This window comes from Peromyscus maniculatus, chromosome 10 (assembly GCF_049852395.1).
Source record: "Peromyscus maniculatus bairdii isolate BWxNUB_F1_BW_parent chromosome 10, HU_Pman_BW_mat_3.1, whole genome shotgun sequence".
NCBI classification, from domain to species: Eukaryota; Metazoa; Chordata; class Mammalia; order Rodentia; family Cricetidae; genus Peromyscus; species Peromyscus maniculatus.
The window spans coordinates 28,695,337-28,722,302 of record NC_134861.1 but is presented as its reverse complement, the minus strand read 5'-3'; the positions used below and the strand labels follow the sequence as shown (position 1 = coordinate 28,722,302).

General features: G+C 38.8%; 1 protein-coding gene across 4 annotated transcripts in view; it reads left to right on the top strand.

Moving 5' to 3' along the window:
• The window catches only part of Vrk2 (VRK serine/threonine kinase 2), a 130,490-nt gene that overhangs the window by 49,839 nt on the left and 53,685 nt on the right, over positions 1-26,966 (top strand). For all 4 annotated transcript variants that reach the window (XM_076546130.1, XM_076546131.1, XM_076546133.1 and 1 more), the window contains exons 6-7: positions 12,744-12,849; positions 14,394-14,486. In XM_076546130.1, the coding sequence (XP_076402245.1) occupies positions 12,744-12,849; positions 14,394-14,486 (199 nt within the window). The remainder of the gene's footprint in view (positions 1-12,743; positions 12,850-14,393; positions 14,487-26,966) is intronic.

Below are 26,966 nucleotides of genomic sequence, written 5' to 3'. Positions count from 1 at the left end.
TATCTGCCCTCCCCTAGGGCATGGCCAAGGGGGGACTCCTTAAGACCTGGGATGCATATGTGCTCGCCCTCTTGGCTACCTTGTGATCTTGAATGCCAGATGCTGGTGCTGTGGATCAAGGCAGAGAACTGTGGTGGACCGCGTCCCATCCCTCCTGGATCCAGCGACCAACTCCCTTATGCTTATTGTGAGTTAACCCAGAGTAAATCCTTTTTGATTATCAGACAGATTCTGTGGAATTTCCACATTATATGGAGAGCAACCTTTTGTCTTGGCAACACCTGGGTGGTTTAGGGATTTTCATAGGACCCCCTTGGCCAACAACTCAATTGGATGAAACCCAGTCCTGGCACTGAAAACTTCATGTAGTGACATGAGATGACTAGTAGGGGTTCCGACTCCCTCAATATATGGAGATTTCATTAGGAACACTTTGTGGATTATAGTGCAATGCCTGTGCATGAGTCCCCCTGCCCCAACAAGACCACCAAGAAGCTGACTTCCCATGCAAGAACAAAAGGTTTCCTTTATTCCGGCCTAGGCAGGGACCTCCTGGACACCACTTTATAGTAGGCAAAAAGAGGGAAGGTCCTGAGCACTCACTTTAAGGGGTTTATATAGGAAAGGTTCACATGCAGAATGTTACATATCGGGATTGGGTGTGGGGGGGTATTGGCTAGGGATGAGGTAAGCATGAGGTTACTGATGGCTAACAGGATTCAGGGTATCTATAGAGACATCAGTTTTTACTCCCTATGTCCTCTTTTGTTGACACATTCAGATTCAGTGTTGCAGTCGTACTCTCCCTGAGTTCAGTGTCTGGTCAGTTGAGCCCATTACTCCTCATATCCTGAGATTTATTGTTCCAGCCCAATCTTTCCCATAGGTTCAACTTGTGGTCATTTCAAAAATGGCTGGTCAGCAAATACCTCTAGAGGAAGAGAGGGAAGGGGAAGGAATGTCTCTCAAGATGGCTACTAATTTCTCCCTTTCAATAGGAAGTTTCCACTGCACTGGAGTGCCATACTGGCCCTCATGTGTTCCTCAAATGCTCTTCAATCCTAGCTGTCTCTCCCTTCATTCCCATCTTTCCTGCCCTTTCTCACCTGATCCTCCAGGTCTTATCCCCCTTTTCTACCCCCACCTTGGCTCCAGTCTACCCATAAAGTTTATTCTATTTTCTGCTCCCAAGGAGAACCATGCATCCCTCCTAGTCTTTTCCTCTATGTCTGCACTCTCTTTAGTCTACAGATAGTAGTTTGGTTATCATTTATTTAATGACTAATATCCAGATATAAGCAAATGCATACCATATTTATCTTTCTGAGTTGGGGTTACCTCACTCAGAATTACTTTTTCTAGTTCCATCTATTTGCCAGCAATTTTCATGATGTCATTTTTTTTTAACAGCTGAGTAATACTCTGTTGTGTAAATGTTCCAGATTTTCTTTACCCATTCTTTTGAGAGATATCTAGGTTGTTTCCAGTTTCTTGCTATTATGAATAGAACAGCAATGAACATAGTTGAGCAAGTGTCCCTGTGGTAGGATGAAGTGTCCTTTGGTTATATGCCCAAGATATAGCTGGATCTTGAGGTAGATGAATTCTCATTTTCTGAGGAACTGCCATACTGATTTCATAGTGGTTGTACAAATTTGCACTCTCAACAGCAGTGGAGGAGTGTTCCTCGTACTCCACATCCTCACCAGCATAAGCTATCACTTGTGTTATTGATCTTAGTCGTTCTAACAGGTGTAAGATGGAATCCCACAGTTGTTTTGATTTGCATTTCCCTGATGGCTTTGGATATGGAACATTTCTTTATATGTTTCTCAGCCATTTGAGTTCCTCTATTGAGTAATTTCTGTTTAGATCTGTACCCCATTTTTAATTGGGTTATTTGGGTTTTTTGATATCAAGTTTCTTGAGTTCTTTATATATACTTTGGATATTAGTCCTCTATCAGATGTTGAATTGGTAACATCTTTTTCCATTTTGTATGCTGCCACTTTGTGCCAATGACAGTGTCCTTTGCCTCAAGCTCTTCAGTTCCATGAGGTCCCATTTATCAATTGTTGATCTTCGTGCCTGTGTTATTGGTGTTCTGTTCAGGAAGGCTTCTGTGCCAGTGGAGCACAGGTCTTCTGATTCTACATATCAAATGTCGTTGTTGCTTTCTCCATTTGTAGAAAAGGTAGGAGATATCTACCGGCTGGATCATTAGCCAGCGTAGGGGTTACATCCAGGGTAGTCTCTGGAGAGTGGCAGCATCTTTCTCAGCCATCAAGTACCAACTGCAGCCAGAATAGTACCTAGGTATGCCAACAAGGGAAGCTACTAGAATGGAGATGTGGCAGACATCAAGCACATAGCAACCACAAGTTCATCACCAGCATGAAAAGGAGGATATGAGTCCAGGAAATTACACCCCCAATCTGTAAACAACAGCCCCAAATTTGTGAAGCCCAGAAAGATGCTTCTCCATTGTTTCATCTTTTCTTACAGCTAAAACATTTTAGCACCATTTTTACTTCATTCTGTTTAAAAGATTTATTTTTATGTATGTGTATGTGTGTGAGTGTGCCAGTGAATATGTGAATACCTACCTCAGCTAGAAGAGGATGTCAGATCCCCTTGAGCTAGAGTTGTGAACTACCCAACATGGGTGCTGAGAACCAAACTCAATTCTTCTAGAAGACAAGAAAACAGTCTTAACCACTGAGGCATCTCTCCTGCCCTGACTTTAATGTATTTAAGATAATTACATTTTAAAAAATTGTATTTATTTAGTTTTCTTTTTTTAAGACAGGGTTTCTCATTGTAGCCCTCGCTATCCTGGAACTCTCTTTGTAGACCAGATTGGCCTTGAACTCACAGAGATCCACCTGGCTCTGCCTCCCAAGTGCTGGGATTAAAGATGTGTGCCACCAAACCCAGCTCTACATTTTTATTTTTAACATCTGCTCATACTTTAATTTTGTATACACATTTTTCATCATTTGTCATTTTTTTAAAGTTACCCTTTTTTCTCCTTGTTTCTTGCATTTCCTCCTTCATTTTTCTTTTTTTACTATACATTTAGTCTTATTGTCTAAATATTTAAATTATAGTTTTATTTTTCATCTTATGTGTGTTTATCTAATTTTGACTGTTTTTTTCATTATTTTAACCTTTCATTCTTCTAATCTCTGATTATTTTATCTTCCTCTCCGTAGCATTCTTCCTCACTCTTTTTCCTTTCACTTTCTTAGCCTTGCTTCTCCTCTGCTTTCCTTCTCTCCAAAGCCTTCCTTTTATCTCATTCAGTTATTATTTTCCACATTTACCATAAATAATTTCTAACTTCATGGGACACTGGGTATTAGTTTTGAGATTTTGTGTTTTGTGGTCATCAGTAATGCATTCAGGACTTTTGATTAATTCCAAGTGTACTTCTTTATTTGAGTTTGACACTAAAACTGTTACCACAGTTTATTTATTTATTTATTTTTTAATGTGGTTTTGGGGATTGATCTCTGAATAGCAGGCTTTTCAATAAAAGGTTTACCTAATAAAACCAGAAGAGACATATGCAAGCCAACAAATGTACAAATAACATCATAAAATGATGAAAGCCGTACTATGACTCCTAAAGTCATCGTAACTTCTTGACTACTAAATTCAAATACACAAAAATAAATAAAACCTCATATGGTGATTTCAGATGTTTTCTGGTAAAAACGGCCATAACTTTAAAAGAGAATATAAGCAAACAAATGAATTCAATCCAGGACGTAGAAAGGCCCAGGTGATAATAGAAGAGACAATCAGCAAATGGATGAGAAAATCAGTGCCATGGATGACATAATAATAGGGAAGGAAAATGCAGCAATGAAACTGAAAAAGTTGTTGAAAATGAAAACTGAGTGAATCACATTACAAACATCAAAAGAGTCATGCAGTCAGGAATGACTATTGGAGCAGGGGACAAGTTAAGGAAACACACCACTCAAACACTAATGAGGGAGAAAGAAGGGAAGGAAGGGAAGAAAGAAGGAAGGGATCACAGAACCGAAGAGACCAAACTTAAGAAGCCATGGGACAGCACAAAGAACTAAGATTACAAACCAAAAGCATAGAGAATCTATTTAGTGAAATTACAGCAAAAATTTTCCATCTAGAGGAGGAAATTGAGGACTAGGAATCATCACCTTATAGTCAAAATGTCAAACATGGAGAAAAGCTGTATTACAAACTATAAAGGGGAAATTCCAATTCATCCCCAAAGGCAGATACTTCAGAATAACACCAGACTTCTTATCAGTAACCCTAAAATTTAGGAAAGAATTGAATAGTATATTTTAAGCCCTTAAAGTAAATAACTCCCAACCAAGATTGCTATATGCATCTAATGTATCTTTTGAACTGATAGGAAGTACAAGACATTTCAAGACAACAGCAAACCAGAGAAATTCATGACCAAGAAGAACACTTAGAGAACACTTAAAGGAATACTACACATGGAGGAACAAGACAGTCTTGGCACCAAGAATAAAGGAAAGAATAAATTTCATCAGTGCAGTAGATGAATCAAGGAGAGCTGGGAAATCCATCATTTCTTATATAGTATACTGCCAAACCTTTAACACTAATAGCAGAGAAAGTAAAGAATAGATAATAATTCACCTAAAACACAGAAACAACCAAGAAAAATTATAAGAATTTGTAAAGATGTTTCAGTAACAATCTTACACATAACTGACCTCAGATTACTAATAAAAATACATTGGCTGACTGGATTAAAAAAAAACAACAGTTGAACTAAACTAATTTTCATCTCCAAGAAACATACCTCACTGGTAAAGATATCCATGATTGAGACTCAGAGGAGGGATGGTCAATCTACAAAGTCATGGAAGCTGGAAATAACTGCTGAAATTATTTTATGCTTGATAAGGTAGATCCCAAATCCCAACTAGAAGCAGTAAAAAGGAACACTGCATATTAGCAAATGGAACAATTCATCAAGTATCATTAAGAGCTGTTTGAAGTGTGTGTGTGTATGCACCATACATATCACGTGCATGCAGCGCCTGGGGAAGCAAGCTGAGGGTGTTAGATCCTATGGAAGTCAAGTTATGGATCATTGTGAGCTGCCATTTGGGTGCGTGGGACAGAAACAGGGTTCCCTGGATGAGCAGCCTGTGCTCTTGACTTCTAAACCGTCTCTCCAGCCCCTGGAACTTACATTGTGTTTTGTTTTCTTTTGTTTTAAGTATATATATATATGAATGACACTGGGATTGAAGCAGCAATAAAAAAATGTCTTCCAAGAAAGAAACTCCTAGGACTGGATGGATTCACTATTGAATTTTGGCAAATGTTTAAAGGAAAGCCTGTAATCCTGAAAGAGAGAGGGGTAGAGGGAGAGAGAAACAGCTACCAGATCTCCTAAAGTAGAAAAGAAAGGACACTGTTCAATTTATTCTGTGAAGTCATTATACTCTAAATAACTAAGACTGAAAAAGGATCTCAGAAACAGCTAATGAAACAACAACAACAAAACAAAAGGAAGAGAAAGACAGAAAAGAAGAAAACATAAACCACTATCTTTAGTGAATATAAATATAAAAATTCTCACTGAATTTTTATCAAATTCAAGAACATATCAAAGACATCATATACTATGACCAAGTTGGTTTTATTCTGAGGAAGGATGGTTTGCTTAACATATGGACATCTAAATAGACTCTAGGGAATCTGTGAGCATTAAGAAATCACATGATCATCTTTCTCAGCATCAAAAATGCTTTTGATGATGATCATCATCCCTTCATGATAAATGCCCTGAAGAAAATAGAAAAAGATGGGACATGCTTCAACACAATAAAAGCTGGATATGAATCTCTACTGCCAAAATTATACGAACTAGGGGAAAACTGAATGCATTTCCTCTAAATCCAGAAAGACAAACATCTTCACTCTCAACTCTTACCAGTACTTGGAAAAAAAAAGGGGGGGGGAGATAATGAGAGAAACATTATTTAAAGACTATTTGATCCTGTATATAAGAGACACAAGAATCTCCAGATAACATTACATCTGATAAACACGTTCATAACAATAGTAGGACACAAAACTTAATTGTGCTGATAACAAAATTGCTAAGAAAAAATAACTGTGGAGGAGGAGTCACATTTAAGTACATTAAAAAAAACCTCTAAGAATAAGCCTACTTGTAGGGGGTAGAGGGGAAATATCTCTACAGTGAAAATGATCAGGGACTGAAGGAAGAATCAGAGGGAGACACTAGAAGATGGGCTAGCTTGCATGTGCATCCATTGCCGGATTTAGTATGGTGGGAATGGTTATATTACAAATATGATCTTTAGGTTCAGTATTGTCGCCATCAAATTTCAAGTACATCATAAGGATTAAAACAGAAAAAAATGTTCACATGAATGCTGTGGATTATGCTTATTGTTAATAAAAAGATGATAGGCCAGTAGCTGAGCTGGAATTTAGGCAAGAAAGCCAAACTGAGAATGCTGGAAGGAGAAGGACAGAGTTGGAGTCACCAGCCAGACATAGAGGAAGCAAGATGAGAATGTCATACTGAGAAAGGGCACCAAGCCAGGTGGCTAAACAGAGATAAGAGTTATGGGTTAATTTAAGAGTTAGCTAGTAATATGCCTGACCTAATGGCCACACATTTGTAAGTAATTTAAGCCTCTGAGTGATTATTTGGAAGTGGCTGTGGAATGTGGCAGGACAGAGAAGAGAAAAGCCTCTGTTTACAAATGGTGCACCAACAGGCCACATGTGCATCCACATAAAACCCGAGAAAGCTTAAAAAAGGCTCTAAACTCACAGAAACAGAGCCACATTGGGCTTCCTACTCTCTTATGCCAGCTGTGGTGCCCACGAAATGGAGCTGGCTCACAGCTGCCATGAGCTAAGCCACACGGCAAGTTTCCGCAGTCTCTCACAGGAGTCAATGCAGACAGGCTTCTCCCAGCTGCTGCCTGCCGGCTTAAGCTATCAGCACAAGCTCCATCAGCACTCCGCATGGAGGACTTAGGGTTTGCTCATAGACAAAACGAGTTAGAGATACACAGTAAAGACAGATGCAGATGAGAAAAAACCTCTAAATGGGTTACACCATGTTTAAGAATATACAGAGGCTTGTGAGAGAAAAGAGAATGTATAAACAATCATAAAAATATAGTTTTAAAATAATAAAGTAAAATCCTTAAAAAGAGAATAAAATAATATAAAAAATGGACCATTTAAGGATGAAAAATGCATATTCTGGATTATGTATATTATTGTATTGTCTTTGAAATTTTTGGCTGTTAAAAGACCTTGGATTATAAAAAACAACTGTATTAAACCAACATATATTTTAAAAATATCTTAACTCCAAAATTTAAGTCAAAACATATGCCGCTTTGGGGGAAAAGTTATATTTTTATTTCCACAGGAAATGGGAGACTATGCATTCATTCTGGATTAAGAAAAATCAGGTCTGATTGAGGAAGACCCCCTGAAATCTTAACTACAGACATGGAAAAATAAATCTAAAGTAACTACAAGACATGTAACGTATATTTTACCTGCTTAAACATAAAACAAAAAATTACCTTTGGCTAGCTTATATATAATACACAGTTTATATTTGTGTTAATACAGATATATATGTTACCTTTAAAAGTTTATATATTTTCAGAACAAGGGGACCAGACACCAATAAAAATGGATGGTCCAGATGATCCAGGGTTTCAGTGTACCTCTGTTACAGTTTCCTCTGAGTTCTGCATCCAAAACAACTTTAAGGCTGCTGGCTGAGATGGACCAGCCACACAAAATACCCAAGCCAGAACTTGAGTATAATTCTAAATTTTCTCAGGGTCCCCATAAGTGTACTAGCACCCCCAATCAACAGGAAGTAGTCTAGAGAACTGTGCCCAAATTCCCAAATTATTGTTTGTGAATGTTTGTTTTCATTTAAGGGGGGTTGGTTATAAATGGTTAATGGTCATGGTCAATCTCTTTCTAAGAAGAAAGGAAGATATTATATTAAAATGATGGGGAAAAGGGTAGATTATTATGATTGAAAAAGGGTAGATTATTAAATTTACTTTAATCTAAAATACAACTGTTGAACAACTCAAAATATTTTACAAATGGATTTTAGTATATCAATACAAATTTAAAGTCAATTGTTGTTATACTGTATATATATTTATACTCATGTTTAAGGTATTATTTTTATGTAGCTCATTTCAAAATGTAATGTATAATTATAAAATACAGGTTAGTAGTCATCTATAGTAGTAAAACTTATAGTCATATTAGTTAGGTTTTCTAGGTATACAAAGATACATTTCAGTTAGATAGGCAATCTTCGAATATTTCAAAGACCTACAGAATGTGACATTTAAAATGTTTTAAGAACTTAGACTTTTCTCATTGGTGAGACATGTCTGCTCCTGGCAGCACCCAATATACTTCAGAGAAGATGATGAGTACTGAAGAAACTCCATATGGAGTTTACTTTCTTTGTGGCAAAAGTTAGCCACTGGGCACAGAACTGCTCTTGCCTCAGCTGAGGACAGCATGCTGTCCAAATTGGACAGGCAGGACAGAAAAGAAAGTGACTGCAGAACTTTATTTACTAAGACAAGGTGGGACAGTCCTTCAGAAATCCTGCTTCACAGATGAGTCTGTTAGATATGCTAGACCTGTAGGCCGAGGATGGATGTCCCAATGTTGCAGAGGAACCTTGGGTGACTGTCCAGGCAACCAACTCTTTCTGTAATTTCTTAATTTTTGGAAGTTGTTTCCCTTATACTTCCTATTTACTCAGATAATATTATATCCTTAGGTCTCTGGTGGAGTTGAAGACTACATAGTTCTAATTATCATTTTTCCTTAATTATAATAGAACGTAAATTAGATACAAAACTTTAGACTCACCAAGATAATTATTTTCTCTAATTTTGCCAAATGCAAGTGAATTAGATAGTGTTACTATTAGTTTTACTTAATAACTGTTTTTGTTGTATATAATCTTACTATATTAAAGTTAAAACCTTCCTTTTTAATTAGACCAAAAGGGGGGAATGCTGTGGATTATGCTCATTGTTAATAAGTAGCTGACAGTCCTGTGGCTGGGCCAGAAGTTAGGTGAGAAAGCCAGGCTGAGAATGCTGGGAAGGAGAAGGGCAGAGTCAGGAGCTGCAAGTCAGACTCAGAGGAAGCAACATGAGAATGCCATACTGAGAAAAGTTACCAAGCCACATGGCTAAACATAGATAAAGATTATGGGTTAATTTAAGTGTAAGAACTAGTTAGTAATAAGCCCAAGCTATCAGCTGAGTATTTATAAATAATGTTAAACCTTTGAGTGGTTATTTGGGAACTGGCAAGCAGGAGAGAACTGTCCATTTACACATGAAACAACAAAAATACCCAAACAACCAAAGCAATTCCAAGCAGAAATCTTAGTGCTAGTGTTATCTGAATACTTGATCTCAAATTGTACCATGACCACTGATAATGAAAAGTGTGGCACTGCACAGAAAGGGACTGACAGACCAATGCACTAGAACAGAGGCTCAGAAGTAAATCCATGCAAATACACTAACTTCTAGGTATCAGAAAGACACATTGGGAATCTCTATTTGTCAATGGGTTCTAGGAATGCTGGCAATCCACACATGTAGAAGAATAACAGTAGATTCTTAGCCAGTGGCTCTCAACTTTCCTAATGTTGTCACCCTTTAATACAGTTCCTCATATTGTGGAGACCCCCAGTCATAAAATTATTTTTTTTTTGCTACTTCATAACTAGTTTTGCTTCTGTTATAAATTGTAATTTCAATATCTGAAGTGCAGGATATCTAATATGTGACCCCTGTGGAAAGGTCGTTTGACCCTCTAAAGGGGTTGCAGCTCACAGCTTGAGAATTGCTGTATCTGCCATTGTGCATAAAAATTCAAAACACATTAAGGTCTTAGTTTAAGACCAACTACCCTGAGGCTGCTGGAGGAAACCTTGGGTAAATACTCCAAGACAGGCATGGGCAAGGACTCCAGTAACCTGGGAAGATATCCTAGGTGTTCACTGATGGGACTGTGTTAGTTTCTCTTCAGTTGCTGTGATAAAACACTGTTACCAGGGCAACTTAGCATATAAAAGAGTTTATTTTGGCTTATGGTTCCAGAAGGTTGGAATCCGTAGTGGCAGGACAGCATGGGAACATGACCATAGGCAGCCACCGTGACAGTGGGAATGGAGCAGGAAGTTTAGAGCTCATATCTTAACCATAAGCACAAAGCATCAGAGAGGGTGAAATGGAAGTGCTGTCGGCTTTTTCCTCAAAGCCCACCCCAGTGCCATCCTTCCTCCCATGAGGCTGCACCTAAACCTCCCCCAACAGCACCACCTACTGGGGACAAAGTTCAAATGCCAGAGACTATGGGGCATTTTTCCTTCAAAACACTGCAGCGGGTTCATGAAATTTCTACACTTCTACAAGCAAAGTGAATAGACAGCCTTTGCATAGGAAAATACTTTCGCCAACTCTTCATCAGATAAAGGCTTGTTATATGAAATATATTGAGAACTGCAGAGATTAAACAGCAAAAGTGCTAAATCATTCAATGTACAAATCGACTAATGAACTCAATGAATAGTTCTTGAAACGAGAAATAAAATTGGCTAGTTTGAAATAGTGTTTAATGTTCTCAGTCATCAGGAAGTACAAATTAAAACTACTTCAGGAGGGCTGGAGAGACGGCTCCGTGGTTAAGAAAGGGTGCTTGCAGCCCTGCTGGGGGACTGAACTCATTTCCCAGCACCCACACTGGGTGGCTCACAACTGCCAAATGTTCAGCCCCAGGAAATCTGACTCCCTTTTCTGGCCTCTACATCTGGACACCTGTAGCATACATTCACACTAAAACACACACAAATATATGTAAGCAAAAATAAATCTTAAAAGAAAAGCTATTTTGAGATTACATCTCACAAATTGCTACCATCACAAACAAAACAAATGACAAGTGTAGCAGGTGTGCTGGGAAGGAGGAATCCTTGTATACTGGTGCTGGTGTGTAAGCTTGTGAGGTTAGCAAGTGTGTAAGCTAGTGGTGAGGTTAGCAAGTGTGCTGGGAAGGAGGAATCCTTGTATACTTGTGCTGGTGTGTAAGCTTGTGAGGTTAGCAAGTGTTTTGGGAAGGAGGAATCCTTATGTATCGGTGGTAGTGTGTAAGCTAGTGAGATCAAGATGAGATCATTATGGCTGTTTCTCAAAATAGAACTAACATATGACCCAGCACTGCCACTCCTGGGGTTTGTCTGATGGGATCTTAGCATATCATAGAGACATTTACATGTCCATGTTTTTATTACACTGTTCGTAATATGCAGGATTGGAATCAGCCTTGATGCCTAATCAATGGATGGATAATGAAAATGTGATACATGATAGAGTTTTATTCAGCTATAAGAAAAATGAAATCATGACATTTATAGGAAAGTGGATAGAATTGGAGAATATTCATTAAGTGAAATAAGCTACTCCAGACTCAAACCAGGTCTTCATGTTTCATCTCTTCTGGGAAGCCCATATACTTTATATATACACGCTGTGTGTGTGTGTGTGTGTGTGTGTGTGTGTGTGTGTGTGTGTGTGTGTGTGTGTCTGTCTGTCTGTCTGTCTGTCTGTCTGAAGAAGGGGCTATGAGATGTGGGGAAGACATCATGAAAAGGGGGAGGGAGAATGAGAGAGAAGCTATGTGACATGACAGCAGCAGCAAGGTTGTTTGGGGGAGAGAGCCAGCTGAGGGGTGATGGGAGGCAGTGGGAGAGGAGGATGAAGGACACAAAGATGACATGAAAGTGCCCTGAAGAAACCTATAACTTTGTATGGTGACTTAGTAATATCACACTCTTGTAAGACACCCCCAAAGGGCTGTGTATGTATTTCTCTAATAGTGGATGTAGATGTGGGCTGTTGTGCTAGAAAGGGGAAATAAAAAGGGAATCCTGAACAGAGAAGGAAGATATGGAGTTGCAAAAGACGTGGGGATGGAGAAATGGGTAGAGCCATTCAGAGTGCTGCTACATGCCTGTTAGTTTGGATCCAGCCCCCATGCAACATACCACTAGCTTCAGCACTGAGAGATAGGCAGCCTTTTCTATCCTCTGTGCCCACAGGCACACACAGTTGTGTACACACACACACATACACACCCCTGCCTAAATAAAATGTGAAACAATAAATGTTTATAACAATGGATAAAATATAGTGTTGTAAGGTAAAGAAGATTTACCATTTTCTGTATGGGCAGTGACATTTTTAGGACACATAACAAGGTGATGGGGACTAATCTGTACCAAGCAATTAACACTGTCATAAACAAGCAAAAGAGGAATTTTGAAGCACCATTCTCTCCATTATCCGAGACAGTATTAACTGCTCAGTGCTAGTGAATAAACCATATGGAATACTAAACTGCCTCATGGAGGACTAGTGGGTTATTGTGCATATGTTCTTCAGTGGGTTGGACTGAGTCTCTTTGACTGTTAGATGGGAAGTATGTTCCTCAGAGTATAGCAGGTTGTTGTCCACGTGTTCTCCAGTGCCTTGCACTGATTCTTCTTGGTTAGGTGGGCAGCATTGTCTTTTTAAATTCTTTAGGAGATAATCTCAGAATTATTTCAGGAAGATCTCTTTTCTGTTATCTCCTTTCAGTTACAGATTCATGATAATGGAACGACTGGGAATAGATTTACAGAAGCTCTCAGACCAGAATGGTGTTTTTAAAAAATCGACTGTCCTGCAACTTGGAATCAGGGTGGTGAGTTCAAGATGGTTCACTTCAAATGTCTCAGTTTTAGATTATTTACTTGTTTTGCTTTTTATGGAATTATGAGAAAATAAGAATTATTTCCTAGGAATGGCAGTTATAAAGAGTAGAAAGGATTTTGGTGAAATTGATGACCATGGGCTTTGCAGAATACAGGCTGTGTTGTCTTTGGCCATTGTTATTACACTCAGTTTTCCATCACAGCTTAGTTTTTCATATCAGAGCAAGCTTATATAGCTGCAAGAATAACCTTTCTTTTGTCTGTTACATTTGTAATACAAATTATGGCCAAATAGACTACTTCTCATACTAAATATGGTATGATTTGATTTAAAATATTTTAAGTCTAAGTTGGGGTGGTGGCATTAATTAATTACAGCAATGGATGACACAGACACACACAGACACACACACACATACACACTGCTAACTTTTAAGCAAGTAGTCACAAATGACCATGCATACATTCATTTGTTGATCATGCCACATATTTACCTTATTTGTATGTATCTTGCTTTAGTCTCCTCCCGCCCCTAATTATACGTAGAATGAAACAGATCAGGCCAGGTTGTCATGTGTTAATTTCTCCATTTACCTATTCATCTATCCATTCTCCTAGTGAGTGTTCACAGAACACCTCTCTCTCATATATGTCTCTGTGTTTGTGTGTGTGTGTGTCATATATATATATATATATATATTTGACATGCAAGATTCTAGGGATTTATTGATGCCTAAGAGTTTGTTATTACACAAGATAATGATCAGAGGTATAATATTTTGTTCTGATATCTTCAAGATTTGAATTACAGTATTGATTGATGAATGAACTATATGACTGTTTCACCATAGATGTCTTTTCTATGTTCCTGTAGTTTTTATGATATTTATTCCCAGTCTAAATTGGTTTTCTAGTTACTATGATGGAGTACTCTGACAAAAGCAAATTAAAGGAGAAAGTATTTACATTGTTTCATAATTTGAGGTTATAGTCCCTCATGTTGGGGAAGTCACAAACAACAGGATATTAGGGTACATGATCACATTGCATCCACATTCAAAAAGAATGATGGGTGTCTGTGCCAGGTTTCTTCATTTTGTACAGTTCAGACTCTCATCCCAGGGAATGGTGCCACCCACAGTGGGCAAATCTTCCCTTCAAACTTAGTCTACTCAAGATAATTCCATACAGGTATTCCCAGAGGCTCAGCTCCCATGTGATTCTAGATTTTCTCAACTTGACAAGTGAGATTAAACATCACATTCACCTTTGTTCATTTTGGCCTAGCCATTGGGCTTTCAGGACCATAAGAATAAGTATTGTTGAATCTTGATTTCCCTCTCTCAGAGGTTCAAGTATAGTATTTGATGTTTGAGGATCATTTCATCCAACCTTTTATGAGATGAGCAACCAGAAATTATGATATATTAGAATAAGCAGTAAGAGTGAGATACATTATTTTATAATGTGTAGAAATAAACCATTGTATTCAAGTGTAAAACATTAATATTGATCTTATCTATTTTTTTCACAGCTGGACATACTGGAATATATACATGAAAATGAATATGTTCATGGTGATATAAAAGCAGCAAACCTACTGTTGGGCTACACAAATCCAAATCGGGTAAAGAGAGGATTAATTAACATTGGCTTTCAGCAAGCATCTTCAGAGTTCTTTAGTCAAACTTAGTAAAGACAGACTCTTAACCCACAAGAGTTTACAAATGAGGGCTTAGTATGATGAATGTTTCAATTTGTCTTACCTTGCTTACCTAATTTAATCCTTGCTCCAGATTAATGAGTAATTAGGATGAAGAAACCGAGAGTCAGAGGGTTAAATCATTTGCTAATGGACACACATTGAAGAAGTGCCTGAGCAGGAATCTGAGTTTCTAAGCAAATGTAGATAAAGTACTATAGCAATCTAGGGAGAAGGAATGGATGTGTGCAGGAAGGTAGCTGTGTGGGGCTCCATTTCTTCTCCCTATAGTTTGAGCAAAGAAACATTTTCAAAAGAACTTTCCATTGTGGTAGAAATCTTCTACCCAATGTCATAGCATTCCTTGAGATGTGGCCAAGACAATATCAGTTTCAAACAGTTGGTAGTGGCCAGGGGTTGGAAACCAGGGGTGTGAACAGAGTACTAATGGTTTCTAGGGCATTGAAACTTGTGTGTACATCAAGAATGCACATACACCATTATTTCTTTGTCAAGTCCCGCTTTCATTGCATACCATGGGTGATGCTGGTATGTCATACCTTGGGTGATACTGGTATGTCATGTCGGTTGATCCATATTAACAAAGGCTTCACTGAGCAGTGTTGAGGTAAAAGCTGTATGTCTAGGGGCTGGGACTATATGGGAACTCAGAGCACTTGCTGCTTAGTTTTACTTAAATTGCTCAAAATTTATCAACATGAAACATAAAATTTTCTTCAAATAAGTAATAAAAATATGGCAAAAATAACTGAATAGCTGAAATTTTAATTTAATTTTAAATAAATATATGCAACTATTACCTACTGTCTCAACAGATTTAAAGTAAAAGAAACTAAGACTCAAAAATGTTAGAAAACTATAATTAAATGCTTAATAGACCTCTGTAAGTATTGAAAATTCTAAATAAGAGAAAAAGTCTCTACAGAAAATACCAATGGGTTAAAAATTTAAATATATCTCTAAATTAATCCTAGACATAAGGAATGAGTACCTGTTAGATATTTTTTAATAAATATTTGAAAATATCTAGCAAACAAGAAATTAATAGAAAATCATAATTTCATATAATTTTATCAATGTAGTGATAAAAATGAAATCAGGATGGGGGGAAGAAGATGTAGCACTGTCCTTGAGATGAAAATAGGTCACCTGTACTAAAACTAGAAGATGTGGAGAAGGAACAGTGGTGCAGCTTCCTTAAAAAACAGCCAAGTAGAGAAAATCTGAGAGAGTAAGCAAGGAGACAGATATTCTTTTAGCTGTTTCCATCACTTAGCAGAATAATTCAAACCTTTGTAATTGGTTTTTACTACTGGATAGTATTTTTTGAATAGTACTATTACTTTATCTGTTTGCCTGGTCTTGGACATTTGGATTTTTTTTTAGGTTTTATTTTGATTATTATCTAACATGGTGTTGGGAAACCAAACTCAGGTCCTCTGGAAAAGCAGCCAACTGCTGCGCCATCTCTCTAGGCTGTAGTCGTTAGGTTTTGACAGTTATGAATAAAATGACCGTGAACTAAGATGCATGTAAAGCTTTTATGCAGGCTTGTGTTTTACTTTCCTTTAGGGTAAATAACTGAGAGCTGACTTTCTAGGTCATTTGATAATGTATATATGGTGTAGAAACTGCCACACTCTCCTTCAGAGATGTCATTGCGAAGTTTCTATCAGTAATATGTGACAATGACATTTCCATTAGTTTTTTGAGTTTCAGCGTTTCTGATAGTTGCTAGGCACCTGTCATTTACATCTGCCTTAGTCACATGCTGGCACTGACCAAGTTGTATTTGCTTGCTTCCAGTCCTGTGTTTTCTTGGCGAACGTGTCCATTTTTAAAGAAACTTCTAAATGAATTGTGGTGTCTTTATGTTTGAGGGTAGGAGCTTTGTCAGATGTTTGTGCTGTAGATAATGTCTACAGCTTGGCCAGTCTTGGTTTCCTTCCTGATGTCTTTGATAAGTAGGTGTGAGGTCCAGTAGAAGACTATCTTTATTACTGTAATTATAGAATGCAAAAATTAGGTCATGGGCATCTTCAACTTCGTTCTTTTGTTTTAAAAACAAATTGTTTTGGCTACACTGGCGTCTTTGGAATTTCATATATTGGAATCAGTTTGTCAGGTTTACCAGCAAACCTGTTAGGACGCTGACTAACTGTTGTGTGCTGTGACACATTTACTATGACACTGTAGACTGTCCTGAGGAGGTGCCAGGCCGGCCACCTCACAAGGGGCCACCTTCCCGTGCTCCCTTTGCTTGTTTTCCTTTTACTAATTCACAATATTTTCTTATTTTCCTTGATACTAGCTTTTTTTTGTTGTGGTTATGTGGAATTGTGTTTAAATTTCATATATTTTGGAGCTTTTAAATCTTTCTCTGTCAGTGATTCTTCTATTTAAATTATGTGTACCTATATGTGTCTGTGTTCATGAACGCAGTTGCCTTTAGAGGTTGTAAAAGGGTGTTCATTGCCCCAGAGTTGGGATTACAGATGTTTTGAGCTACCTGATGTTGGTGCTGGGAACTGAACTCAGGCCCTTTCCAAGAGCAGTACGTGCTCTTAACTGATGAGCCCTCTCTCCAGCCCCTGCCAAAGATTTTTTTTTTTAATTTTGGAAAAATTTCAAAAGAATTTATTATTTTTGTTTATGTGTATGGTCGTTTTGCTTTCATGTGTTTCTGTGCACCACCTGTGTGCTTAGTACTGCCAGAGGCCAGAAGAGAGCGTCAGAATCTTTGGAACTGGACTTCTGGTCAGCTGAGAGCCACCATGAGATGCAGGAAATGGAAGTGCATCCTCTCTCCCAAAGAACAAGTGTTCTTAACCACTGGGCCATCCTCCTAGCCCTTGCTGGAGATTGGCAGAATCTTAATTCTGTTTTGATTAGAGAATTACACTTTATGATTTTAGTATTTTAAAGTCTATTGGCAATTACTTTATGTCTAAAGACACAGGCCACTTTCTGAATATTACATAGACCCTTGAAAATAACATATATCCTGCTACTTGGTTTGGGGTATATGTTTAATAAATGTCAGTAAGGTAAAACTGGTTGAGTTTTGTTTCAGTTTTCAGTATCTCTATGAGAAGAATTTAGAAACTCTTGAATTTTTCTCCTTTTAAAGAATCCTCATCAGCATTTCCTTTGTGTGCATTGGTTGCATATGGGATTTTTATGTCTTTTTTATCAATTGTCTCTTTCATCTTTTTTTGGAAGTCTGTTTTTTGTCTTTTGTTGGTATAACCATCATAACTGCTCTTGATCTCAGCACTGTATGTCTTTCCTATCTCTTTGCTTTTAACCCTTTCCCCTGTACATGTGTATTAAACTCTTGGCGAGGGTGTGTCCATTAGAGGCTTGTTTTCATGCTTTGTTAGTCTAGGTTTATAGGAGCCTGTGCTCAGAGGGTTATTTCTGCTTCCAGCCAATTAATTCACCATGGGATTCATCACTTCAGTAGTCAGGAGTAGACCGTCTCTCACCCCTTGAGATCGGGAAGAGGTTCAACTTCCTGCCCTCCCTCCGGGTGCCACAACTGCCTGTGGTTCTCTCCCTTCTGAACCTTCAGCTTCAGGTTCTGCCTGAGCCTCTGCCCTCTGATGGTTGCCCACTCCATGTGCTAGTTAGGATGTCTCTGGGTGCTCATACGGTTCACCTATTTGTGGCTCTTTTGAGGAGCACAGTCTTGTGTCATATGTTTAAAACCTCCAAACACTTACTTACTTCACAATTACTATGTGCAGCAGGGGTGAAAATCCAGGCAGACTTACTTTCATCATTTTTAAAACTAAGAAGGCCAGCTTCAGTAATTTAATTTTGTTGAATTTCTGTTCTTGCCATTTGCCCATTCTTATCTTCATTTATTTTGTTATTCCCTCCATTTGGAAGAGGTTTTTAAAAATAATTGATTTCTTTTTATTTTATGTGCATTGGTGTTTTGCCAGTGAGCATGTTTGTGTAAGCGTGCTGGATTCTCTGGAACTGGAGTTACAGTTGTGGGCTGCCAAGTGTGTGCTGGGAATTGAACCTGAGTCCTCTGGAAGAGCAGTCAGTGCTCTTAACCGCTGAGCCATCTCTCCAGCCCCTGGAAGAGTTTTTGTATGAACTGTCTGAGTCCTTTTGCTGCTGTATAACTTACATGTCTGATTTTCTTAATAATTTACATTTTTTTTTTTTTGAGAGGATCCCAATAGACCTGGCTAGCATAGAATTCCCTCATGTAGCCAGGGCTGGCCTTGAATTCCTCATCCACCTACCTTCAGTTCCAGAATGCTGGGCCACAGGAATGAGCCACCGTGCCTGGCTTTCCAATCTGTCTTCTGTACTTTATCTGTGCTTTGGACCTTTTCTTTCCATGCAGATGATCATTAATAATGTGGACAAGGGTACCAGCCTTTTATTTATTACAGATCTTGTGTTATAATTAGGGAACTTACTTATAAGAACTTCATTGCATAATTTGATTTTATTCTTTACATGAAAAGACATAGAGCTTAACTTTACCTTTTGTAAGTTTTAAGTTTTTCCCATTTCTGCAACACTTTGTTGGCGTCAGTTACTGTGTTTAATCATAATACTTAGTTTCTTCTGTTGAATCTTACTGTGCACGAGCACACATGTGTGTAGCTCTAGACCGTGTGTGTGTGTGTGTGTGTGTGTGTGTGTGTGTGTGTGTGTGAGTGATTGTGTGTGTGTGCACAATCCCAGCGCATTGACCTCCCATGCTCTTTGCCGTGTTTCAGTGTTAGGTTGGTCTGACCGTCCTTTGCTGCTGTCTTCCCACCTCTTACTCTCTTCTGTATTTCCTTTTTGTTACGTTTTTTTCTTCCTCATCATCACTCTAGCCATATTTTCTGTGTTCACTTATCTAGATAGGTTAAGAAATATTTGGTATTCTTACTGAAGTTTTGGCAAATTTAAAATTAATTTAGTTGAGACCTGACATCATTCTAACTCATGCTCATTGAGCAATCAGGAAAGTTTTATATTTTGTGAGATTTATATTTGCGTCTTCAGGAGTATTTCAGTGATTTCTTCTTCATGTTAGTTTTTCTTATTTCTTGTTCTGTTTATTCATAAATACTATAGTTTTTATTGTCACTGTTAATGTGCTTTAAAGATATGTTTATTTTTATTTTACATACATGGGCGATTTTCCTGCACATATGTGTATCATGTACATGCAGTGCCTGTGGTGGCCAGAAGACACTGCTGGTTCCTCTGGAGTTATGGACAGCTATGAGGCACCGTATGGGTGCTGCGGAGCAACCTCAGGTCCTCTGCAAGAAAAACAAGAGCTCTTACCATCTGAGCCGTCTCCTCAGCTTCTCTTAGATTTTCTTAAGCAACTGTTATACCAGGCAAATGGAATAATTTTCCAGTTCTTACATTTCCAATGGATTTGTCTTATTGCATGGTTTAGTAAGACCCCAGTGTAAGCTAAATAGTAGTGATGCTGAGTTTATCCTATTGCTCTGGGATCTTAGTGGGAATGCCTGAGTTACTATCCTACTAGGTATGATGCTGCCCTTAGGATTAAAACGTTGTGTACAGATGTGCAAATGTGTGCAGATGTCTTGTGTACATGTGTGTGTTTATAAAGTTAAGTAAGCAACCAATTGTTCTGTTTTTTTTTCTCTTAATTTTTTTCCTTTTTATGAGAACACATTCTTTTCTCATATAATACATCCCGAGTACCGTTTCCCTCTGTCTACTCCTCTCAGTTCCTCCCAAGCTTCCATGCCATCCAGATCCATTCCCTTTCTGTCTCTTGTTGTTGGTTGATTTTGCTCTTTTCTCTCTTGGGGGCCCGCAATACAGCTCTCAAGTAAATTCACACATGGAGGCTTATTCTTAATTGTAAATACCTGGCCTTAGCTTGGCTTAGTTTCTTGCCAGCTTTCCTTAACTTAAATTATCTCGACTACCTTTTGCCTCTGGGTTTTCCCCTTCTCTTACTTCTGTAAGTCTTTGTTGCTGGAGGGCTTCTCTCCAGGTTCCACCAAGCCCCGCAGTCCCACAATCCATGTATAAAATAATCACTCAGACAGTTATATTACTTATAAACTGTATGGCTGTGGCAGGCTTCTTGCTAACTGTTCTTATATCTTAAATTAACCCATTTCTATAAATCTATACCTTGCCACGTGGCTGGTGGCTTACCGGCATCTTTACATGCTGCTTGTCCTGGCGGTGGCTGCAGTGTCTCCCTCCCTTCTTCCTGTTTCCCCAATTCTCCTCTCTCCTTGTTCCGCCTATACTTCCTGCCTGGTCACTGGCCATCAGTGTTTTATTTATATAGAGTGATATCCACAGCAAGTCTTACTCTTACTCCATGGCTTGCTGGTTATGTAGCTGGCTGGCTGGCTCCTGAGTCCTCCTTATTCTCTGGCTGATAGATCTTAGGTCTCTCCTCCCAGTTTTCTCCTTCTATCTATACTCTCTGCCTGACAGCCCTGCCTATCCTTTCTCCTGTCTTGCTATTGGACAGTTCTTTATTAGACCATCAGGTGTTTTACACAGTCACAGTAACACAGTTTCACAGAGTTAAACAAATACAACATAAACAGAAGCAACACACCTTAAAATATTCTACTACAGTCTCTCATTAGATAAAAACAGGCGTCTAAGTGATAATGTGATAGTTTGAAAGAAAATGGCCCTCAAAGGGAGTGGCACTATTAGGAAGTGTGGCTTTGTTGGAGAATTGTGTCACTGTGGAGGCAGGCTTTGAGGTCTCACATATCCTCAAGCCACATGTCTAAGTTCATTTCTTGTTGCCTGCTGATCAAGATGTAGGAGTCGTAGGTACCTCTCCAGCACCATGACTGCCTGTACTTTGCCATGTCCCACCATGATGATAATGGACTGAACCTCTGAACCGTAAGCCACCCAACTAAATGTTTTTTCTATAAGAGTTGCTATGGTCATGCTCTCTCTTTACAGCAATGAAACCCTGAGACAGACAATAATAAAAATAACATATAATAAGATAAAAACTATTACATCTAAATTGGACAAGACAAACCAACAGAAGGAAAAGAGCCCAAGAGAAGGCATAAGAATCACAGACCCACTCATTGTACATTCCGGAGTCCCATGAAAACTCTAAACTGGAAACCATAATACACTTGCAGAGGACTTGGTGCAGACCTGTGCAGGCCCTGTGAATGTTGTTTCAGTCTCTGTGAGATCATAAGAACTTTGCTCATGCTGATTCAGAGGGCCTTGTGTTCTTGATGTCTTCCATCCTTTCTGGTTCTTATACTTTTTACACCCCCTCTTTAGCAGGGTTCCCTGAGGTCTGAGTGGAGGGACTTGATGGAGACATCCCATTTAGGACTGAAAGTTCCAAGTTCTCTCACTCTCTGCATAATATCTGGTGGCAAGTTTCAGTATTTTTCCCCCTCTGCTGCAAGAGGAAGCTTCTCTAATGATGGCTGACAAGATGCTTGTGGTATATTGTTTGTAATCTAAGAAATAAAGCTTGCCTAAAGATCAGATGACAGAGCCAGCCACAGAGTTAGCCATGGAGATCAGGCAGTGCACACACCTTTAATCCTAGCACTTGGGAGGCAGAGATCCATCTGGATTTCTGTGAGTTCAAGGCCACACTGGGCACACGAGGTTAATCCAGTCTAAAGAAGAAACAAAGTCAGACAGTGGTAGCACACACCTTTAATCCCAGTCCTTGGGAATCACACCCCTTTAATCCCAGCACTAGGAAGCTTGAGACACACAAGGTTAATCCAGTCTAAAGAAGAAACAGAGCCAGACAGTGGTGGCACACACATTTAATCCCAGTCCTTGGGAATCACACCCCTTTAATCCCAGCACTAGGAAGCTTGAGACAGGAAGTGATATGGCTGGGCAGAGAAAGGAATATAAGGTAGAAGGAGACAGGAGTTCGTCTCTGCCCTTCCCTGCTCTTGCAAGCTGAGAAGTTGGTGAGATAAGAGGTAGTAGCTGTGACTTGCTCTGCTTCTCTGATCTTTCAGCTTTCACCCTGATATCTGGCTCCTTTTTTTTTTTTTTTTTTTTTTTTTTTTTTTTTTTTTTTATTATAAGACCAACTAGGATTTGTGCAACAGATGCTGGTCTGTGAGTGTTACAGAATATCATTAGGAGTCATATTATCATTACTTTTTAAAACATTTATTTCTTTGTTTAGATCAGTAGTATTTGGTTTACTCTATGTTCCCGCACTATCTAGTCTCTGGTTCTTGGTCACTCAGTGATGTTTGGTATGGGCTCCATCTCATGGACTGTGCCATGAGTCAAGTCAGACATTGGCTGGCGACTCTCCTAAGCTTTGTGTCACCATTGCACCAGCATAATTTGCAAGCAGGACACCGTCGTAAATCAAAGGTTTTGTTGCCAGCTTGGTGTTTACATTTCTCTTTCAATAGTGTGCAGAGTTATCTTCCTGTACCAAAGACACTAGGATGTAGGGGTGAAGGCTCTGTGTAGGCACCAACGTGAACTCTCCATGTTCATTGAGTTGTGTAGGTGTTGTCTCCAGCAATGGGGCCTTAGAATCAGTTTGTGGAGAGCAACCTATTGTTTTGGCAACAGTCTGGGTTGTTTTGGGATTCAAATGGAACCCCTTTGGCCAAGAACTCAATTAGCTATAACCCAGTTCCAATACTGGAAGCTTCATTTGGTGACAAGAGATGGCCAACTGGAACTCTGTCTCCCCCATTATTTGTTGATTTCATTTAGCTCACCCTGATATAAATATATTTTAGAACGCTTCTACTGTGTTAGGATTCCATACTACATCTCAAATCTCCCTTAACTTTAGCTGTTTCTCCCATATTTTGTCCCTCAATCCCATCACCCCTTCCCACTTGATCCTCCCATTCTACCCCTCATCCATCCATAATTATTCTGTCTCTAACAGATAGAATCATCTATTTCCTAAGGAGATCTATCTGTACCCTCTAGTCTTTTACTCTATACCTTCCCTCTGTGGTTCTATGGATTGTAGCTTTGGTTATCATTGACTTAACAGCTAGTATGTGCATATAAGCATATACATACCACATTTGCTTTTCTAGATGTGGTATATCTCACTCAGGATGATTTTTTTCTAGTTCTATCCATTTGCCTATAAATTTCATAATGTCATTTTTTCTAATGACTGAGCAATACTCCATTGTGTACATGTACCACTTTTTATTTATCCATTCTTTTGTTGAGGGACATGTAGGTTGTTTTTGATTTCTTGCTATTATGAATAGAGCAGCAATAAACATGTCTGAGCAAGTTTCTTTGTGGTGGAATGAAGTGTCCTTTGTGTATATTTCCAGTGTGCTGTGGTGGCTTGAGTGAGAATGGCCCTATAGGCTCAAAGATTTGAATACTTGGTCCTCAGGAAGTGGCACTATTTGAAAGGGGCAGGAGGTGTGGCCCTGTTGGAGAAAGTGTGTCATTGGAGGTGGACTTTGAAGTTTTCTTGATTTTTTTGAGACAGAGTTTTTCTTTGTAGCACTGGCTATCCTAGAACTCGCTCTGCAGATCAGACTGGCCACAAACTCACAAAAATCAGCCTGCTTCTGCCTCTCTAGTGCTGGAATTAAAGGCATACACCACCACACCCTGTTGGCTTTGAAGTTTCAAAAGCCCAAGCCAGGCCCAGTGTCTCTCCCTTTCTGCTGCCTGTGACCCCAGGTGTAGAACTCTCAGCTACTTATCCAACACCACGTCTACTTGTTTGCTGCCATGCTTCTTGCCATGATGACAATGGACTAAACCTTTGAAACTGTAAGGCCCATTTAAATGCTTTCTTTTATAAGAGTTGCTGTGGTCATGGTGTCTCTTCACAGAAATAAACGCTCACTAAAATAAGTGGTATAGCTGGATCTTGAGGTAGAACAATCCCCATCTTCCTGAGGACTGCCATGTTGTTTTCCAGAGTGGCTGTACAAGTTTACACTCCACCAGCAATGGAGGAATGTTTCCCTTACTCCACGTCCATGCCAGCATGAGCTGTCTCTTGTTTTCTTGATCTTAGCCATTCTGACAGGTGTAAGATGAAATTTCAAAATAATTTTGTTTGAACATTTCTTTAATTGTTTCTCAGTCATTTGTGTTTCCTCTTTTGAGAACTTTCTGTACTCCATTTTTTATTGTTATTTGTTTTCTTGATATCTAGTTTCTTGAGTTCTTTGTTTATTTTGGATATTTAGCCCTCTATCAGATGGGTAGTTGGTCTGAATGACAGTGTCTTTTGCTATGCAAAGTTTCTCAGTTTCATGAGCTCTTGTTTATTAATTGTTGACCTTAGAGCCTGTACTATTGGTTTTCTGTTCAGAAAGTCATTTCCTGTGACAGTGAGGTCAAGGCTATTCCCCACTCTCTCTTCTCTCGGATTGTCTATCTCTTTTTATGTTTGAGGTCTTTGATCCATTTGGAGTTGTGTTTTGTGCAGGGTCATATGTATGGATCTATTTGGATCGTTCTAAACACAGACATCTAGTTTCACCAGCACCATTTGTTGAAGATGCTGTCTTTTTTATAGTATGTATTTCTGTCTTTTTTTTTATATCAAAAATCAGGTATCCATAGGTGTATGGAACATACTTGTTTTGTGCCAAAACAATGTTGTTTTTATTACTAATGTTGTACCCGTGTCTCGAAACCCTCAGAGACTACTAAGGAACAGGTTTCCAATGCAAGCACATAAGAGTCCTTTTTACTGTCAGGTTCAAACCTGGGTCACTGCCAGGCAGATGGAGGGAAATGTGGTGGTGGGCCCAGAGGTAAAGAGTTTTTATAGGGGCAAACCACAAGCCGGGGATTACATGCTTTGGCATCTTGGGATTGGGCAGAAGGGATATGGGGGAAGGTGATTTTTGAAACTATTGGTCTAGACTTTTGGTGTTGAAACCACATTTGAAACTATTGGGTTGGACTTTTGGCAGGGAACCACAACTTGCTAAGGCAGGATTATTTGGGCTGCTCAGCAGGGTTATATGGGTATCTTCAAGGGCCATAAACCTCAGACAGAATGTCTGCAGGAGCATAGTGTCATGGCACATTCCTGAGATACTTCCTGGAGTACAGCAGGTGGGCTAAGGTGGTGGCCCTTCCCTAAGATGGAGTCTGTATTGCTTTCACACTGTAGCTTTGTAGTCCAGTTTGAAATGAGAGATAGTAATACCTCTAGCAGTTCTTTTATTATTCAGGATTGTTTAAGCTATCCTGTTTTCGTTTGTGTTTGTCTTTTGGGTTTTTTTTTAAGTGTGTGTGTGTGTGTGTGTGTGTGTGTGTGTGTGTGTGTGTGTGTGTGTTTCCATATAAAATGGAAAGTTGTCCTTTCAAGATCTGTGAAGAATTGTGTTGGGAATTTGAGGGGAATTGCATTGAGTCTATAGGTTACTTTGGTAGGATGGCCATCTTTACTATGTTAATCCTATGGATCCATGAGTATGGGAGGTCCCTCCATATTTTGATATCTTCTTCAATTTCTTTCAGTGCCCTGAAATTTTTATCATGCACATCTTTTTCCAGCTGGGTTAGAATTGCCCCAGGATATTTTGTATTATTTTAATGTATTGTAAAAGGTGTTGTTTCCCCAGTTTCTTTCTCAGTCTGTCTGTCAGTTGTATATAGGATATAGGAGGGGTACTGTTTTTTGTTTTGTTTTGTTTTTTGTGGTTTTTTAATGATTTTTTTTGGGGGGGCGGAATGATCTGTCTATTGGTGAGAATGAGGTATTGAAGTCTCCCAGTATGAGCACGTAAAGGTCAGTATGTGATTTAAGCTGTAGTAGTATTGTTTTGTTTTGTTTTGTTTATAACTTGGGTGCCCTTGGTTTGGTGTATAGATGTTAATTATTGCAGTGTCATCTTGGATTTTTTTTTCTATCTTTTGATTAGTTTTGGTTTGAAGTGTATGTTAGATATTAAAATGGCTACACTAGCTTGCTTCTTAGTCCATTTGCTTGGAATATCTTTTTTCCCTTTTTTTACCCTGAAAAGATGTCTATCCTTGATGGTAAGTTTTGTCTGTTGAATGCGGCAGGATGGATCCTGGTTTCACATCCATTTTCTTAGTCTGTGTCTTTTTATTGGTGATTTAGAGCATTGATTTTGAGAGATGTCAATGACCAATGATTGTTGATTCCTGTTATTTTGTTGTTGTTGTTGTTTGGTGGTGGTGGTGGTGGTGGTGGTGGTGTGTGTTTCCCCTCTTTTGGGTTTGCTGTTCATGGTTATTTATTCCCTGTGTTTTCATAGATGTAATTAATCTCTTGGTTGAAGTTATCTTTCTAGCACCTTCTGTAAGGCTGGATTTGTAGGTAAATATTGCTTAAATTTTGTTTTATCATGTAATGTTTCATTTTCTCCATCTATGGTGATTGAAAGTTTGCCT